At 46.5% G+C, this 17,370-nt stretch overlaps 1 protein-coding gene across 1 annotated transcript in view; it reads right to left on the reverse strand.

Annotated features, from left to right (window-relative positions):
• The window catches only part of LOC309567337 (uncharacterized protein), a 65,695-nt gene that overhangs the window by 12,267 nt on the left and 36,058 nt on the right, over positions 1 to 17,370 (reverse strand). The window contains exons 9-13 of the mRNA XM_082272753.1: positions 13,977 to 14,333; positions 11,177 to 11,276; positions 10,111 to 10,241; positions 8,906 to 9,026; positions 4,234 to 4,383 (exon numbers count right to left, since the gene is read on the reverse strand). Of these exons, the coding sequence (XP_082128879.1) occupies positions 4,234 to 4,383; positions 8,906 to 9,026; positions 10,111 to 10,241; positions 11,177 to 11,276; positions 13,977 to 14,333 (859 nt within the window). The remainder of the gene's footprint in view (positions 1 to 4,233; positions 4,384 to 8,905; positions 9,027 to 10,110; positions 10,242 to 11,176; positions 11,277 to 13,976; positions 14,334 to 17,370) is intronic.

Genomic DNA, 17,370 nt, shown 5'->3' on the forward strand with positions numbered 1-17,370 from the left:
GCCTGCTCTAGAAGGCACTTCTATGAGTACTAGAGTAGGACAGCACCTAGCAGCATTGCATGCTTCCAAAAGAGCATTCACAGAGGTGGAATGCTCAGAAAGAATAAAAAGAGCTTTACGAAAGCAGCTCAGGCCTACAGATGAAAAGTATGAGACAGGAGACAGAGTGTACTACAAACGAGCAGACAGTACAGAGTGGAAAGGTCCAGCTGTAGTTATCGGTCAAGATGGCTCTGTAGTGTTTGTCAGACATGGTGGTATCCTTGTTAGAGCACACCAGTCCAGACTGAATAAAGTTAATGCACAGGATGAGGATACACCTGTACTACCTGATATCACTGAAAATAGTAAAGAAAAAGAAAATGTAATCCACACTGATGGGTCAGAGAATTCAGATGATGAAATAAGTGTCAATAGCGAAGTGCAAATCCCTGAAAACACAGAAACTGACGATAGAGAAGATGTGAGACAAACTAATACTACTAATACAGGGGGTTCCACGGGTGTCCAACTGAGAAAAGGTCAGACAGTGACATTTACAAACAGAGATGATGGTGCTGAACACACTGCCAGAGTCTTAGGCAGAGCAGGGAAAGCAAGAGGGCAATATAGAAACTGGTACAATGTGCAGTATCTAGAACCAAATGGCAGCGAGGGTCAAAAGGAAGCTTTAGACATGTCACAAGTTGACGATCTTCTCACTGGATGTGAAAACACTGATGATGATGTACTTATCACCAAAGACATTTCTTTTGATGCTGCTAAACAACAAGAGATTGAAAACTGGCAAATTAATAATGTTTACGAAGTAGTCACAGACAAAGGTCAAAAATGTATCTCTACTAGATGGGTCTGTACGTTAAAGGAAACTTCTAGTGGTGTTGTTCCCAAAGCCCGTCTTGTGGCGAGAGGTTTTGAAGAGGCCAATATGCATGAACTACAGAAAGATTCTCCCACATGTGCATCAGAGTCACTCAGGCTGCTGTTAGCTGTTATTTGTCAAAATAAATGGCAAGTGAACTCTATGGATGTTAAGTCTGCTTTTTTGCAGGGAATGGAACTCTCAAGAGACATTTACATTCGTCCCCCACCAGAAGCGAGCGTGGACAATGTGTTGTGGAAACTAAAGAAATGTGTGTATGGACTTGCAGATGCTTCCCTCTACTGGTACAACAAGGTCAAAGAACTCATGCTGAAAAGTGGGGGTAAAATGTCACGGGTTGATCCTGCAGTGTTTTATTGGCAGAATGAGCAGTCTGAGGTAACAGGAGTACTGGCATGCCATGTGGATGATTTTTTTTGGGCAGGTTCAGAGCATTTTGTAACTAATGTCATCCCTGTGCTTAAATCTGCATTTCATGTGGGTCGTGAAGAGTGTGAGAGTTTTTCATATGTGGGGATGAACATTGCTACTGTGGGTGGTGTAGTGCAGGTGCATCAGCACAGTTATATTGAAAACCTACAACCAATTCATTTGCAGGCAACACGTGCTGTACAGAGAGGCCCCACTGAATGAGAAAGAAAGAGAACAACTCAGATCCAAAATAGGACAGGTTCTGTGGGTTGCTAAACAAACAAGACCAGATGTTATGTTTGACACATGTAGCCTAGCATCCAACATTAAGAATGCTACTGTTCAGTCCATACATGAAGTGAACAAAGTGATCCGTAAACTTAAATCAGAGAAGGTAACACTTAAGTTTCAATACTTGGGTAACAGTGAGGATTTGAGTTTGGTAGTATTCAGTGATGCTTCACTGGGCAATCTTCCAGATGGAGGTACACAGGGTGGGGCTCTAACTGCCCTCATGGAAAAATCAGGAAAGTTCTCCCCACTGTTTTGGCAATCTAAAAAAATTAGACGTGTGGTAAGAAGCACACTGGCAGGAGAAACCCTTGCCATGTCAGATGGTATTGACAATGCTATGTTCTTGGCTATGCTCTACTCTGAACTCACTACTGGTAAAGCTGATCTTAATGCTCTTCCTCTTATCTGTGTTACTGATAACCATTCCCTGTTTGACGCTCTTAAGTCTACAAAACAGGTCACAGAGAAGAGACTAAGATTAGAAATAAGCGGTGTCAAAGAGCTCATACATGCTAATAAAATCAAAGAAGTGCGTTGGTCAACGGCCAAGTCACAACTTGCTGACTGTTTGACGAAAAAAGGTGCTTCCTCTCTTATGCTTCTTAAAGCGCTGTATGAGGGTGTATGGAAACTGTAAAATCTGGTCCATTGAGCATATATCTTGGTATTTTTTTGTTTGTTTAAATACACACACTTACTTGAATGCTACTGTGTTCTGAAAATCATTTTTGTGTGACAATGTTTTATGTCAAACTCACCCGTTCTTTTTATCTTAAGAAGAGAGTGAGATTGTCAACTTCATGTACAAGGGATATAGTTGTTTAATATACTGCCATCTTGTGGTCATTTCGGTTACTGCATCTTTTTCAGTATTCCCTCCTATTCTATGATGTATTTCCCCTTCCTGTCTAGTTTGGTTGAATTTCCCTTTCCTGTTCAGTTTGTGTGGAGGTGAAATAAAGGACGGAGTGCAGAACCACGTCGTGTCTGTGGATTAATTCACAGTAATATCCAGATTGGCCGTCACAGCTGAGGGAGACTCTACTTGCAAGAGGAGGTCGTCCAGGTATCCTAGCACAGCAACCCCCCGCTGACGCAGCAACGCTAAGACCAGGGCCAACACTTTTGTGAAGAACCGGGGAGCAGACAGAGGCCAGACCAAAGGGTAATGCCACAAACTGATAGTGCTCCTTTCTCACAGCGAAGTGGAGGAAACGCTGATGCTGGGTGCAAATTTGAATGTGCAGGCAGGCATCTTTAAAGCCAGGGAACCCCGAAAATTTTCCCACACTGGAACCAGGAGGATCATGCCCTGGGATGACAAGTCCTTCCCTGCCCTGCCCCACAACTGAACTTGCAGCCGATCCGGGGGCAGATGCACATTGGAAGGAAAGAAACTTTCCGGAGGACAAGAACGGAATTCTATCTTGGAACTGGATACAATCACCTCGCGGACCCATTGGTCACTGTCCTGGGAGATCCACAACCCCAGAACCAGCGAAGAAGTTACTAGACCACAAACATGTATGGGGGAAACTTTCATGCCAAAGGGGGCTCGGTCAGCAGGTCTTGAGAAGCCTGCTCTCTGATTACCAGACCAAGGCCGCTAAAAACCTCCCAAAGGGAGGGACCTTTTTCTGAAGTCCCAGAGGGACGAAAAAACTTCTTGTTGGCTGGAAAGGAAATCCCAAGCCACCAGACATGTGGAAGAAAGGCACTCTTACCCACCCTCAGACTCCTAATAAGGTCATCCAGGGTAGCCGCAAACAGGCGCTCGCCCTGAAAAGGCAATTCAGTCAGGGCCTTTTTGGAGGTTTGATCCGAAGACCAACACTTCAGCCTCAAAATACGCCTAAGAACCGCTGCCGAGACAGATAGCTAAGAGACTCACAGGAACAGCATCCAAAGATGCATCGCAGACAAACTGCAGACCCTGGACCAACTGATCCGCCAGTTCGTCATTATAGGCAGATTGGTTGGTTCATTGGCCACCCCCAATGGCCAGACACAAAATCGTCGCCCACACCGTCAGTGTCTCAGACACCAGAGTGGAGACCAAAACAGGCCGCAATAAGGCACCAGCCATAGTAAATATGTAATGGGCCTTGCAGATTCTGGCCGCCTGTCAGCTGGATTCCTAAAAGCTGGGGATTCTACCACTGGAAACATGGTTGTCTTTTTTTTATTTGCAGAGCAGTGAGCTCAGAATCACATGCCATGTCTGACATCGATCGCATATATGTGAACCGGGACTCTATCTGTAAATGAGGGCAGTTTTAACCACTTAATGACCCGGCCTTTTTCTGACACTTGCTGCTGCTTACAAGTTAAATTCAGTATTTTTTGCTAGAAAATTACTTAGAACCCACATACTGTATTTGTGCAGCAGTCTTTCAAACGCAATTTTTGGGGAAAAAATACACTTTAATAAATCAAAAATAAAAACTAAACAGTAAAGTTAGCCCAATTTTTTGTATAATGTGAAAGATGATGTTACGCCGAGAATTGTGATCTTTATCTTATGCAAGAAAAAAAAAATAAAAATTGTGATTCTCATTTTATCCAGAATCGTGCAGCTCTATCCTAAATATTTGCCAAAGCATACCGCCAGGTCTGGGAAGGAGGTGAATCGGACGTATACTCACGCAGACCGTGCTTCCCGGTCAGGATGGTTTTACACACAGGACAGTTTAATTTGGGCAGCTCTTTGGTGTGTTTCCGCTGAATGTGCATCATCATGCTGGTCTTCTGTGTAAACTTGGCCTCACATACATTACACGTAAATGGCTTCTCTCCTGAGGAAGGAAAAAGAGAACATAAATCAATTACCATATATACTCGAGTATAAGTCAACCCGAATTTAAGCAGAGGCACGAATTTTATAACAAAAAACTGGGAAAACTTATTGACTCGAATATAAGCCTAGGGTGGGAAATGCAGCAGCTACCGGACCCAACTGGACCACCACAAGACCCAAAACGGGCTGCGGGCATGGTACAGGAGATGCAGGGCTGCGGGCATGGTACAGGAGAATGCAGGGCTGCGGGCATGGTACAGGAGAATGCAGGGCTGCGGGCATGGTACAGGAGAATGCAGGGCTACGGGCATGGTACAGTAGAATGCAGGGCTACGGGCATGGTACAGTAGAATGCAGGGCTGCGGGTATGGTACAGGAGATGCAGGGCTGCGGGCATGGTACAGGAGATGCAGGGCTGCGGGCATGGTACAGGAGATGCAGGGCTGCGGGCATGGTACAGGAGATGCAGGGCTGCGGGCATAGTACAGGAGAATGCAGGGCTGCGGGCATGGTACGGTAGAATGGAGGGCTGCGGGCCTGGTACAGTAGAATGGAGGGCTGCGGGCATGGTACAGTAGAATGGAGGGCTGCGGGCATGGTACAGTAGAATGCAGGGCTGCGGGCATGGTACAGGAGATGCAGGGCCGCGGGCATGGTACAGGAGATGCAGGGCTGCGGGCATGGTACAGGAGATGCAGGGCTGCAGGCATGGTACAGGAGATGCAGGGCTGCGGGGATGGTACAGGAGATGCAGGGCTGCGGGCATGGTACAGGAGATGCAGGGCTGTGGGCATAGTACAGGAGAATGCAGGGCTGCGGGCATGGTACAGGAGAATGCAGGGCTGCGGGCATGGTACAGTAGAATGGAGGGCTGCGGGCATGGTACAGTAGAATGGAGGGCTGCGGGCATGGTACAGTAGAATGCAGGGCTGCGGGCATGGTACAGTAGAATGCAGGGCTGCAGGCATGGTACAGGAGATGCAGGGCTGCGGGCATGGTACAGGAGATGCAGGGCTGCGGACATGGTACAGGAGATACAGGGCTGCGGGCATAGTACAGGAGAATGCAGGGTTGCGGGCATGGTACAGGAGAATGCAGGGCTGCGGGCATGGTACAGTAGAATGGAGGGCTGCGGGCATGGTACAGTAGAATGGAGGGCTGCGGGCATGGTACAGGAGATGCAGGGCTGCGGGCATGGTACAGGAGAATGTGTACGGGCTTTCCCGAAAATGATGCTTCTGCTGTACTGTGATCGCTGAATAAAGCTTTGGACCCATACTGGAAATTCATGGTGTGCTGGTGACATTCTCTCGCACGATCTTCGCTTCAGCACCCACTTACATACACAGCCAATTGAGGAACATTTATATATAAAAGGGGCACTCAGGTGAGGACAGTTGATGTAAAGGGGCACTCTGGTGAGGACACCTGGTATAAGGGGGCACATATTCTTTTTAATCCTTCTAATTTAATGACAGTCTAATACAGGGCTGGGGAACCTGCGGCCCACAAAGTCATCTGGTCCGGCCCCCCGTGCAGCTGAGTCTGTGACTCTCAGATGATCTGTCAGAACGGAGCCGATGCTTCCTGTATAGTTCCGGCTCTGTCTGAGTGAGTCACAGGCGGAGTGATATCAAATGCACTCCGCCTGTGACCAATACAGGCGCCGCTACACTTCTTCTAGCAAGCGTTTCCCGCCAGCAGCACACACAGCAGTACCAGCAGTACCAGCCAGAGCCAGCAATACCCACAGCAGTACCAGCCAGAGCCAGCAGTACCAGCCAGAGCCAGCAGTACCCACAGAATTTCCCGCCAGCAGCACACACAGCAGTACCAGCCAGAATCAGCAGTACCAGCCAGAGCCAGCAATACCCACAGCAGTACCAGCCTGAGCCAGCAGTACCCACAGCAATACCAGCCAGCAGTGCCCACAGCAGTACCAGCCAGCAGTACCAGCCAGCAGTACCCACAGCAGTACCAGCCAGCAGTACTAGCCAGCAGTACCAGCCTGAGCCAGCAGTACCCACAGCAGTACCAGCCAGCAGTACTAGCCAGTAGTACCAGCCTGAGCCAGCAGTACCCACAGCAATACCAGCCAGCAGTACCCACAGCAGTACCAGCCAGCAGTATTAGCCAGTAGTACCAGCCTGAGCCAGCAGTACCCACAGCAGTACCAGCCAGCAGGACTCACAGCAGTACCAGCCTAAGCCAGCAGTACCCACAGCAGAGTATAAGCCAGCAGTACAAGCCTGAGCCAGCAGTACCCACCAGCTGTACCCACCAGCAGTACCAGCCAGCAGTTATTTTCAAAACTTACCAACACAAAGAGTCGACTGCGCTCCAGACTGACCAACACAAAAAGGGAAAACCAGTTGCGAGTAGCAACATTATCAATACCAGCTAACATCACACACCTCACCAAAGAGAAGCAGTTGCAGCCATCACATTAGGGGTGAGTTAATTCAATGTTTGACCAAATATACCGTATTTATCGGCGTATAACACGCACTTTTTTCTCCTAAAAATGGAGGAAAAAGCAGCAGTGCGTGTTATACGCCGATATTAAAAAAAAAAAAACGTCCAGGAAGCATTGCCGAGAGCAGAAGGGGCGCCTGGGCCGAGGAGAAGGAAGGACGAGCTGTCATAAGAGCAGAAGGGGCGGGCCGAGCCGAGGAGAAGAGAGAACGAGCGAGCGCAGTCATCGGAAGTCCCACCTATGACAGACGTCACACGTCTCGGCAGAGGAGGCGGGACTTCCGATGACTGCGCTCGCTCGTTCTCCCTTCTCCTTGGCTCGGCCCGCCCCCTTCTGCTCTTATGACAGCTCGTCCTTCCTTCTCCTCGACCCGGCCCGCCCCTTCTGCTCTTGGAGTCGGCGCTGCTTCCCGGTCTTTTTTAAAACAAATGAGGTCAGTTCCAATGGCGCTTGCGATGCTGCATATTTGGACATTGGGCTTGCGAGGCTGCTTATATGGACACTGCTGGTGGGCTGCATTTATGGACACTGGTGAGATATCATTTGATTTAAAAAAAAAAAAAATGTTCTGAGTTCAAAGCTGTTTATGTTAAATTTAAGCTTTTTTCCTGAAATTTCTCTCCAAATTTTGGGGTGCGTGTTATACGCCGATAAATACGGTAATAGGCACATTTTTAAGTTGATAATTTTGTACGGTCCACGAATGATTTTATAAATACCCAAATGGCCCTTGGCAGAAAAAAGTTTCCCCACACCTGGTCTAATACATGGGCCACATTGAGTGTAGAGAAATTTTCTCGGGCCACATATAAAATATATATAGTTATGGTATACAATAAATCGCAGACGCCCCCCCCGCCGCACTAATTTAACCCAACTAGAGGATGATGAAATGAAATGGAATCAGTATACGGAGGTTTACTTCTTCTGAGAGATATTAAAGAACACTCAAATCACCATGACCACTTCAGTGATTTGAAGTGGTCATGGTGGTAGGAGTCAGAAACACTGCACATGCTGGGATATTTACAGTTATGTGCTGGGGGGGGGGGGGGGGTAGTTGCACCCCTAGCACATGTGACTTAGGCAGCCAGAAAATGAAATGTCCTTATACATACATGTATGCACAAGAACATAACATATGACAAAACACAACTAGTTATTAAAAAACATATTGCAACAATTTACATACGCTATTGCACAGACCTTTTCTACTTATATTGCAGACTGCTGGCGGGTACTGCTGGTCATGACGTTGGGTACTGCTGGAGGAAGCAGGGGCTGCAGTAAAGACAGAGCCGGAACTATACAGGAAGCAGCGGCTCTGTCAGTGACTGCAGACATCCTAAGTCCCCCGCAGCAGCCAGGAGATCGCACGGCACTTGCAGCCTAGTGCGTGCCCATTCAATGCAGCCTAAACAGTGCCCATTCAATGCAGCCTGATCAGTGCCCATGCAATGCAGCCTAAACCGAGCCCATGCAATGCAGCCTAAACAGTGCCCATCCAATGCAGCCTAAACAGAGCCCATGCAATGCAGCCTGATCAGTGCCTATCCAATGCAGCCTGATCAGTGTCTATCCAATGCAGCCTGATCAGTGTCAATCCAATGCAGCCTAAACAGTGCTTATCCAATGCAGCATGATCAGAGGAACAACTCTATATGTTGGGTCCATTCCCCTGGACATACACTTTTATATGATTGATATCTATGCTACCTGGTTGGATTCTATTGACATCATTTTTTTAACTGCATTCCTGGATTAGATAGGCTAGATCCAGCCCTGGTACTGCAGCACACCTTATTGGCTTGGTGTGCTGCCTCACCCAGTCTAAGCTCTGCTGTGCAGGGACTACGAGAGGCTTGCACACTAAAGGGCAGGAAGCTCCAGCAGGGAAGGAAGCTCCAGCAGGGAAGGAAGCTCCAGCAGGGAAGTAACCCATCTGTACTCATCATTGAGAGTTTGGCAGTTAGCAGCTGCTGATGTTGTTTCTCAAAACAGCAATGAGATGGTACTGCAAGACAGCCACCCCTTTCCTACTGACCTGTGTGAGTTCTCTTATGCCTGGTCAGCTTGAAGGAATCAGTTGTGGAGAAGTTGCATTGTTCACAGTGGAATGGGCGGTCATTATTGTGGACCTGAATGTGAAGGATCAACTCGAGGGCCTGGACACAGAGAGAGAAGTAAGTTACTTTCCAGGATACGAATAACAGACCAGAATGAAAAGCAAAAATGATAACCCCTTTCCAAATATACAATGGCCTAAAGCTGGGGTCTCTAAACAAAGGGCCAGTTTACTGTCCTTCCGACCTTAGGGGGGCCTTACTGTGGGAGTAGATAATGTCTAATGCCTGGTGGTCAGTGGGAGTGAAAAAATTACATTGCACCCCTGTGGTTAGGTGGAGGAGGTACAGCTCCCAATCATTGGTGTCAGTGGAAGGAATAGTGCCCCATCGTTGGTGTCAGTGGGAGGAATAGTGCCCCATCATTGGTATTAGTGGGAGGAATAGTGCCCCATCATTGGTATTAGTGGGAGGAATAGTGCCCCATCATTGGTGTCAGTGGGAGGAATAGTGCCCCATCATTGGTATTAGTGGGAGGAAAAGTGCCCCATCATTGGTATTAGTGGGAGGAATAGTGTCCCATCATTGGTGTCAGTGGGAGGAATAGTGCCCCATCATTGGTGTCAGTGGGAGGAATAGTGCCCCATCATTGGTGTCAGTGGGAGGAATAGTGTCCCATCATTGGTGTCAGTGGGAGGAATAGTGCCCCATCATTGGTGTCAGTGGGAGGAATAGTGCCCCATCATTGGTGTCAGTGGGAGGAATAGTGTCTCATCATTGGTATTAGTGGGAGGAATAGTGCCCCATCATTGGTGTCAGTGGGAGGAATAGTGCCCCATCATTGGTATTAGTGGGAGGAATAGTGCCCCATCATTGGTGTCAGTGGGAGGAATAGTGCCCCATCATTGGTATTAGTGGGAGGAATAGTGCCCCATCATTGGTGTCAGTGGGAACAATAATGCCTGGTCATTGGTGTGAGAGGAAGAATTTATTCTTCCTCCATCACTGGAGGAATATTGCCCCATCTTTGGTGTCAGAGGAAGAATGTATGCCCCATCAATGATCTAAGAGAGAGGAATCGTGTCCCAAGGGACGGATAAAGGAAAGCAAAGGGCCACATGTTTGGAGACCACCAGCCTACAGGATAATTATATTGGTAGGTAATGGACTCTAAATGCCAACTTACCCCCGAAGACTCATTCTCACAGAACGGACACTTAAACATGTTTTCTGGCTTGTGCAATTTTTTATGTTTCAGGAGCTCCATGCCGGTGGAGAAAGATTTGTTGCAGTCATTGCAGCGATGCAGCTTCACCTCTACAGGAAGGAAGAATACAATTCATAATCTCTTCATAAAAAGGATCCATCAGTATAAACAAATAATGCTGAATATTCAGTGGTGATCATTGTATTGTATTATTGATTATAGTATTGTATTATTGATTATTGTATTACTATTGTATTGTAATTGTATTATTGATTATAGTATTGTATTATTGATTACTGTATTGTACTATTGTATTGGATTATTGATTATTGTATTGTAATTGAATTATTGATTATAGTATTGTATTATTGATTATAGTATTGTATTATTGATTATTGTATTTTATTATTATTGTATTGTAATTGTATTATTGATTTTAGCACTGTATTATAGATTATTGTATTGTATTATTGATTATTGTATTGTACTATTGATTATTGTATTGTAATTGTATTATTGATTATAGTATTGTATTATTGAATTGTTTTACTATTGTATTGTAATTGCTTTATTGATTATAGTATTGTATTATTGATTACTGTATTGTACTATTGTATTGTATTATTGATTATTGTAATTGTATTATTGATTATAGCATTGTATTATAGATTATTGTATTGTACTATTGATTTTTGTACTATTGATTATTGTATTGTATTATTGATTATAGTATTGTATTACTATTGTATTGTAATTGTATTATTGATTATAGTATTGTATTATTGATTATAGTATTGTACTATTGTATTGTAATTGTATTATTGATTATAGAATTGTATTGTATTATTGTAATTGTATTATTGATTATAGTATTGTACTATTGTATTGTATTATTGTATTGTAATTGTATTATTGATTATAGTATTGTATTGTATTATTGTATTGTAATTGTATTATTGATTATAGTATTTTAATTGTATTATTGATTATTGTATTGTATTATTGTATAATATTGTATTATTGCATTGAGATGAACTGTGCTCACCGATCTGCTGCTCTGGGCTGATTGGTTTGATCCGTCTCCCTTTAATGGATGTCGGCTTGGGTGTGGAAGCCGCCTGGGGAATGAATTCAGGGGCGACACTCTGAGGAGAGGAAAATAAAAAATAAAATGGAATGACTGTATAGGGATAGGAAAATCTGCTTCCAGGAAAAGACGGAATGGGGAGAATGAAGCCCCTATTGACTCATAGGCGGCCTTTCCAATTATCTACATGAGCAGTTTTACCCCCTTCATGACCAGGCCATTTTTTTTGCTATTCGGCACTGCGGACAATTGCGTGGTTGTGCGACACTGTACCTAAATAAAATTGCTGTCCTTTATTTCGAACAAATAGAGCTTTCTTTTAGTGGTATTTGATCACCTCTGCGATTTTATTTTTTTGCGCTAGAAAGAATAAAAAAGAGCGACAATTCTGGAAAAAAAAAAAAAAAACATATTTTACATTCTGCTATATGACATTCTCAAAAAAAAAAAAAAAAAATGTAAAAATCAAAATTTTAGGCCAATTTGTTTTCTGCTACATATTTTTGGTAAAAAAAAAAAAAAAATCGCATTAAGGGTATTTTGATTGGTTTGCGCAAAAGTTATCGTGTCTACTAACTACGGGAAAGATTTATGTCATTTTTATTGTTTTTTTTTTTTTTTTTTTTTTTACTAGCGGCGAACTGCGATTTTAAGCAGGACCACGACATTGCGGCGGACAGATCGGACCCCTAACTGACATTTTTGACACTTTTGAGGGGACCAGTGACATTACTACAGTAATCAGTGCTAAAAATATGCACTGTTACTGTACTAATGACACTGGCAGGGAAGGGGTTAACACTGGGGGTGATCAAGGGGTTAAATGGGAGCCTAGGGGAGTGATTCTAACTGTGGGGGGGGCGTGGCTTGTGAAATGACCATAGAGACCTGTGTTCCTATATAGAAGGATCACATGAGCTCTGTGATCATTCCAGGGAGAAGAACGGTCAGATGTGTTTACAACATCTGACCGTTCGTGATTTGCAGGGAAACAAAACCCATCCCTTCCTTGTCAGGATGGAGCTTTGCCTTGTGTACATACGCAGAGCTCCATTTTGTGTCTTTGCCCTTCGATAAGCGGGTGCCGGCGGACATGCAGTGCCCGGGACCCTCAGATCGGCTTCTGCTGTGAATAATTACAGCAGAAGCAGCTTGCTGGCAGCGCATGCCCCCTTTAGGTAGAAGTGCAGAATTACGTACATATACACACAGGAGGGCCGCCCTGTAGCAGTAGATACGCTACAGGGTGGTCTTTAACTGCTTCCGGACCGCCCGTCGCAGTTATACTGCAGCAGGCAGCCCCTCCTGCGCGAACTGACGTAGGTATATGCACGCCTACAGCTAGGGGGCGAGCACGCGCCGCCACGCTCCCGCTCCCACTCGCCAGTGGGGACTCCAATGCACGGGGAAGGCGGCTCCGATTGCCGCCTGACAACCGCGATCGCTCCCCGCTGAGAGAGAAGGACGGTCAGCTGTTGTAAACACAGCTGAGCGTTCTTCTCTCTGGAATGATCACAGAGCTCCTGTAATCCTTCTATATAGGATCACAGGTCTCTGTGATCATTTCACAAGCCCCACCCCCTTACAGTTAGAATCACTCCCCTAGGCTCACATTTAACCCCTTGACCACCCACAGGTGTTAACCCCTTCCCTGCCAGTGTAACAGTGCTTATTTTTAGCACCGATTACTGGAATATTATCACTGGTCCCCCGAAAAGTGTCAAAAATGTCAGTTAGGGGTCCGATTTGTCCGCCAGAATGTCGCAGTAATGCTACAAATCACAGATCGCCGCCATTACTAGTAAAAAAAAAAAAAAAAAAAGAAGAAAATGACATAAATCTTTCCTGTAGTTTGTAGACACGATAACCTTTGCGCAAACCAATCAAAATACGCTTATTGCAATTTTTTTTTTACCAAAAATATGTAGCAGAAAACAAATTGGCCTAAAATGTTAAAAAAAAATTTTTTTATTTAAGCAGAATGTGAAAAATATTGTTTTTTTTTTTTTTCAGAATTGCCGCTCTTTTTTGTTTATAACGCAAAAAAAAAAAAAAAAAAAAAAATCGCAGAGGTGATCAAATACCACCAAAAGAAAGCTCAATTTGTGGGGGAAAAAAAAGACATCAATTTTATTTGGGTACAGCGTCGCACGACCGCGCAATTGTCCATTAAAGTAACGCAGAGCCGAATCGCAAAATATGGCCTGGTCATTAAGGGGGCAAATACTTCCGGACCAAAACTGGTTAAAATCACTTTATTTTATTTTCATTTCTTATTTTTCCGTATAAAAACTTTCCATACATTACATATGATAAAAAAAATAACATATTTAACAATATGGCACATCACCCCCACCCCTCCCCCCCCCCCCCCCCCCCCCCCCCCACACACACACACAGAGGAGGGGTTTGGGAACCCCTGGATCCCTCCACAAGAGTACCTGTAGACATTAATAAAAAAACAATAATGTCCGAAAATATTGGCCAATACCGATCTCCGATGACCAAAATATCGGTATCGGTGGTAAAAAAACGATATCGGTCGATCAATAGTTAATATCACTTTAGAGCAGAATGCCAGAAAAAAAAAAAAAAAACCTATCTAGTCTTAAAAATCTACCCCCCCCCCCCCCCCCAAACACCTATGCTAACTAACCTGTGTAAGAAAGGTGTATATACTTTATATACTTGTCTATTTTCAGCCTGCTCTGGGCTGAAAAAGAAGTTGAAATGATTGTACACTTCCTCTGTCTCTTACCTGCTGCTCTGCACTCTGTACATCCGGATTAATAGACTCCAGTGTTAGGACTATGGGCTCGGAGGATTGTTCCTCCACTATGGGCTGAAAGACTTGGGCCAGACCTTGCACCTGGTACACCTGGGCATGCACCGCCTCAGCTTCCACCTGCTCTCCGCTCTCCAACACTATGGCCTGTACAATGCTGCCATCCTCCGTCTGCATGGGTATGCTGTGCAGCTTCCCCAAGGCGCATGGCTGCTCCCCCTCCTGATGGTTTATAAACAGCTGTGCCTCGCCTGCGTTTGGTATGATGTTCCAGGACACTTCGTCTTCAGTGGCGGCGATCTCTGCTTCCTCCTCCTCCAACTCATACGTCTGAAATGAAGGAAAATACATTAAATGAATTGTAAACATTAAAAAAAACAAAAAAAACAAACATGTTATACTTAGTCAGTGGTGGCCCATCCATACATGGCTCCCCCCTAATCCATGTGCCCGGCCCCTAATCTACATGCAGGGCGCCGGACACATGGATTCCAATGGGTCTTTTTTGTTTTAGAAGCACATGACTAGAGCCGGAGGCTCTAACTGGCTTCAAAAAGGGTGGGCTCGGGGCGCAGAGCACTGCGCCCAAAGCCCACCCAGTTGTGTGACATTAGCAAATTAATATTCACTAATGTCTCCCTGTTTCTCCTCAGGGCCAATCAGGATGCAGGTCCTGAGTCTTGATTAGCTGGGAGTCCTAAGACCCGATTGGCCACAAGCCCTAACTCCTGATTGGCCGGGAGGAGAATCGACTGCCAGGACTCCAGAGGAGACGCAGGGGTGAAGACGCCACCTGCAAGGGGTAAGTGCAGGGGCTGGCGGGGGGTCAGCGATGGGGGGGGGGGGGGGGTTACGTGGTTCGCTGGCTGGAGAGGGGCTGTGGAGCCACCCTCCCCCCCCCCCCCAAGTAAATTAAGCACCAGCAGCCACTGGTAATAGCGTTGCACAGAGCAATCCTCCACTTATCAGGCCCCCCCCACCAAGTGCCCCCATAGCAAGCCGCTAGTTAGGGAGGCACTACTGCATGCTCGCTTCCGAACATCTTTATTTCTTAGTGTTGGATAGTGTAGGAAAGGTTTTTACTGCTAACTGGGGCTCTGTTAGGTTTTCCCTCACTTCCTGTCCTGCTGACAACAATTTTACCAAACAGGAAGTGAGGAGAACCCTCCAGCAGCAATAAAAACTTTTTTTTTTTATAACCACTTGTCGACCAGCTGCCACCTGTACGGTGGTTCGCGGGATCGATCCTGGGGGCACACGTGCCCACTCGCCTTTGGGGAAGCCGATCCATGGGCTCGGCAGCCGCGATTGCTGCCAGGCACCCTCAATCGTTACCCATGGAGAGAACAAACTGCCCTCCTGTGATCGACATGTAGCACTGCCCCCACAAGGACTGCCAAATGTACACTTTTTGGGTCCCCCTGAGTTACCGACAGCAACCTTGACATGAACAGTTTCTCATTCTCTTTCTCATTGGCTCGCTCCAATGATCAGTCCAGGGGTATTTGGTTGTTTTGTGTTTTATTATAAATTAGGGATAGGAGAAGGAAATAGTGGGGTACTCCGAATTAACTATGCACAATGTTGGAGGACTTCTATCTTCATGTACAGCCGGGCTGTTGATTCGCCCTGCCAATAAAGTTGAATTTGGGTTAAGTCTCTTTCCTAAGGTGACTTGGTGAACTATAGGTTATCTTCAGGACACTCTCCTCAGAATTCTCTCTCGCTCTCTTGACCACTGACACCCGTCTACTGACTACTCTACTCATGGGGTGGCCCCCCTCAGGTCAGGCCCCTTGACATGATCCCCTGTACTCACGATACTGTTTTTTCAGGGTCTTCAGTGTCTCCCCTTTAGTCAGCTCTCCTAGACCTCTGGGTTCAGCTCCGTTCCTCTGTCCCTCAGGACGACCTCCTGTGACCACATGCCACTGCTACAGAGGAGGGTGGCCCCCCTCAGGTCAGGCCCCTTGACACGAGTCCCTGTACTCACGATACTGTTTTTCCAGGGTCTCCAGTGTCTCCCCTTTAGTCAGCTCTCCTGGGCCTCTGGGTTCAGCTCCGACCCTCTGTCCCTCAGGACGACCTCCTATGACCACATGCCACTACTACAGAGGAGGGTGGCCCCCCTAGGGTAAGGCCCCTTGACACGATCCCCTGTACTCACTATACTGTTTTTCCAGGGTCTCCAGTGTCTTCCCTTTAGTCGGCTCTCCTGGACCTCTGGGTTCAGCTCCGTTCCTCTGTCCCTCAGGACGACCTCCTGTGACCGCATGCCACTTCTACAGAGGAGGGTGGCCCCCTCAGGTCAGGCCCCTTTACGCGAGTCCCTGTACTCACGATACTGTTTTTTTCAGGGTCTCCAGTGTCTCCCCTTTAGTCAGCTCTCCTAGACCTCTGGGTTCAGCTCCGTTCCTCAGGCCCTCAGGACAACCTCCTGCGACCACATGGCACCTCTACAGAGGAGGAGGAAGCTGCCACCCTCCCTCCGGGACTCCGCTCTCCAGCCAAAGACCCCGCAGCACATGTCCTCCTGGCTTTTATACAGTATCCCAGAATGCACTGAGGCAACTTGCCACTGCCAATCACCAGGACTGTATCAAAGCCTATCCATTTATAGGTCAGGTTTCCTCCCACTGTCCAACATGCCTCCCTATTGGACCAGTGTGAAACACTCTCTAGACATAATGAATCGCATACTGAGGACAATGAGCAGACCTCATTAACAGATCCTGCTCTTTGGTAAGCAAAGAGCAATATAGATTTGCCTGCAGCCCCTCTGATAGGCAGACAGAGTCAAAAACTATATTCACTCACTAGCACCTACCTAGGAGGGTGCTACACTCACCCCCCGCCAAACCGAGCCATGTCCTCACTAACACCTACCTAGGAGGGTGCTACACTCACCCCCCGCCAAACCGAGCCATGTCCTCACTAGCACCTACCTAGGAGGGTGCTACACTCACCCCCCGCCAAACCGAGCCATGTCCTCACTAACACCTACCTAGGAGGGTGCTACACACGCAAGTACAGGCAGAGGAGCTTTGGCTGTACTTCTCCTTTTAGTAGAGTAGGGGAAGGCTAGAACCCCCTGCCAGATTTGTATTTCTGTCTGTTTCCCTATTGTATACGTGTTGTCACCAGGACAGGAGGTGAGAGGGAATATTGCCAACAGAAACCCCAGACAGCAGTACAAACTAGGGATCCACCCATTATCGGCAACACCGATATATCGAGGGCCGATTTGCACTTTCCCCGATATATCGGAATCGGCCACCAAGGTGACCGATATTTCGGGGAAGTGCTTGTACTGGAGTGATGCCTGCAGCTAGAGGCATCACCCGGGTATCGGCGTCCATAGCCAACG

This window comes from Pelophylax lessonae (genome assembly GCF_965119305.1).
Source record: "Pelophylax lessonae genome assembly, chromosome: 11".
Taxonomy (NCBI): domain Eukaryota; kingdom Metazoa; phylum Chordata; class Amphibia; order Anura; family Ranidae; genus Pelophylax; species Pelophylax lessonae.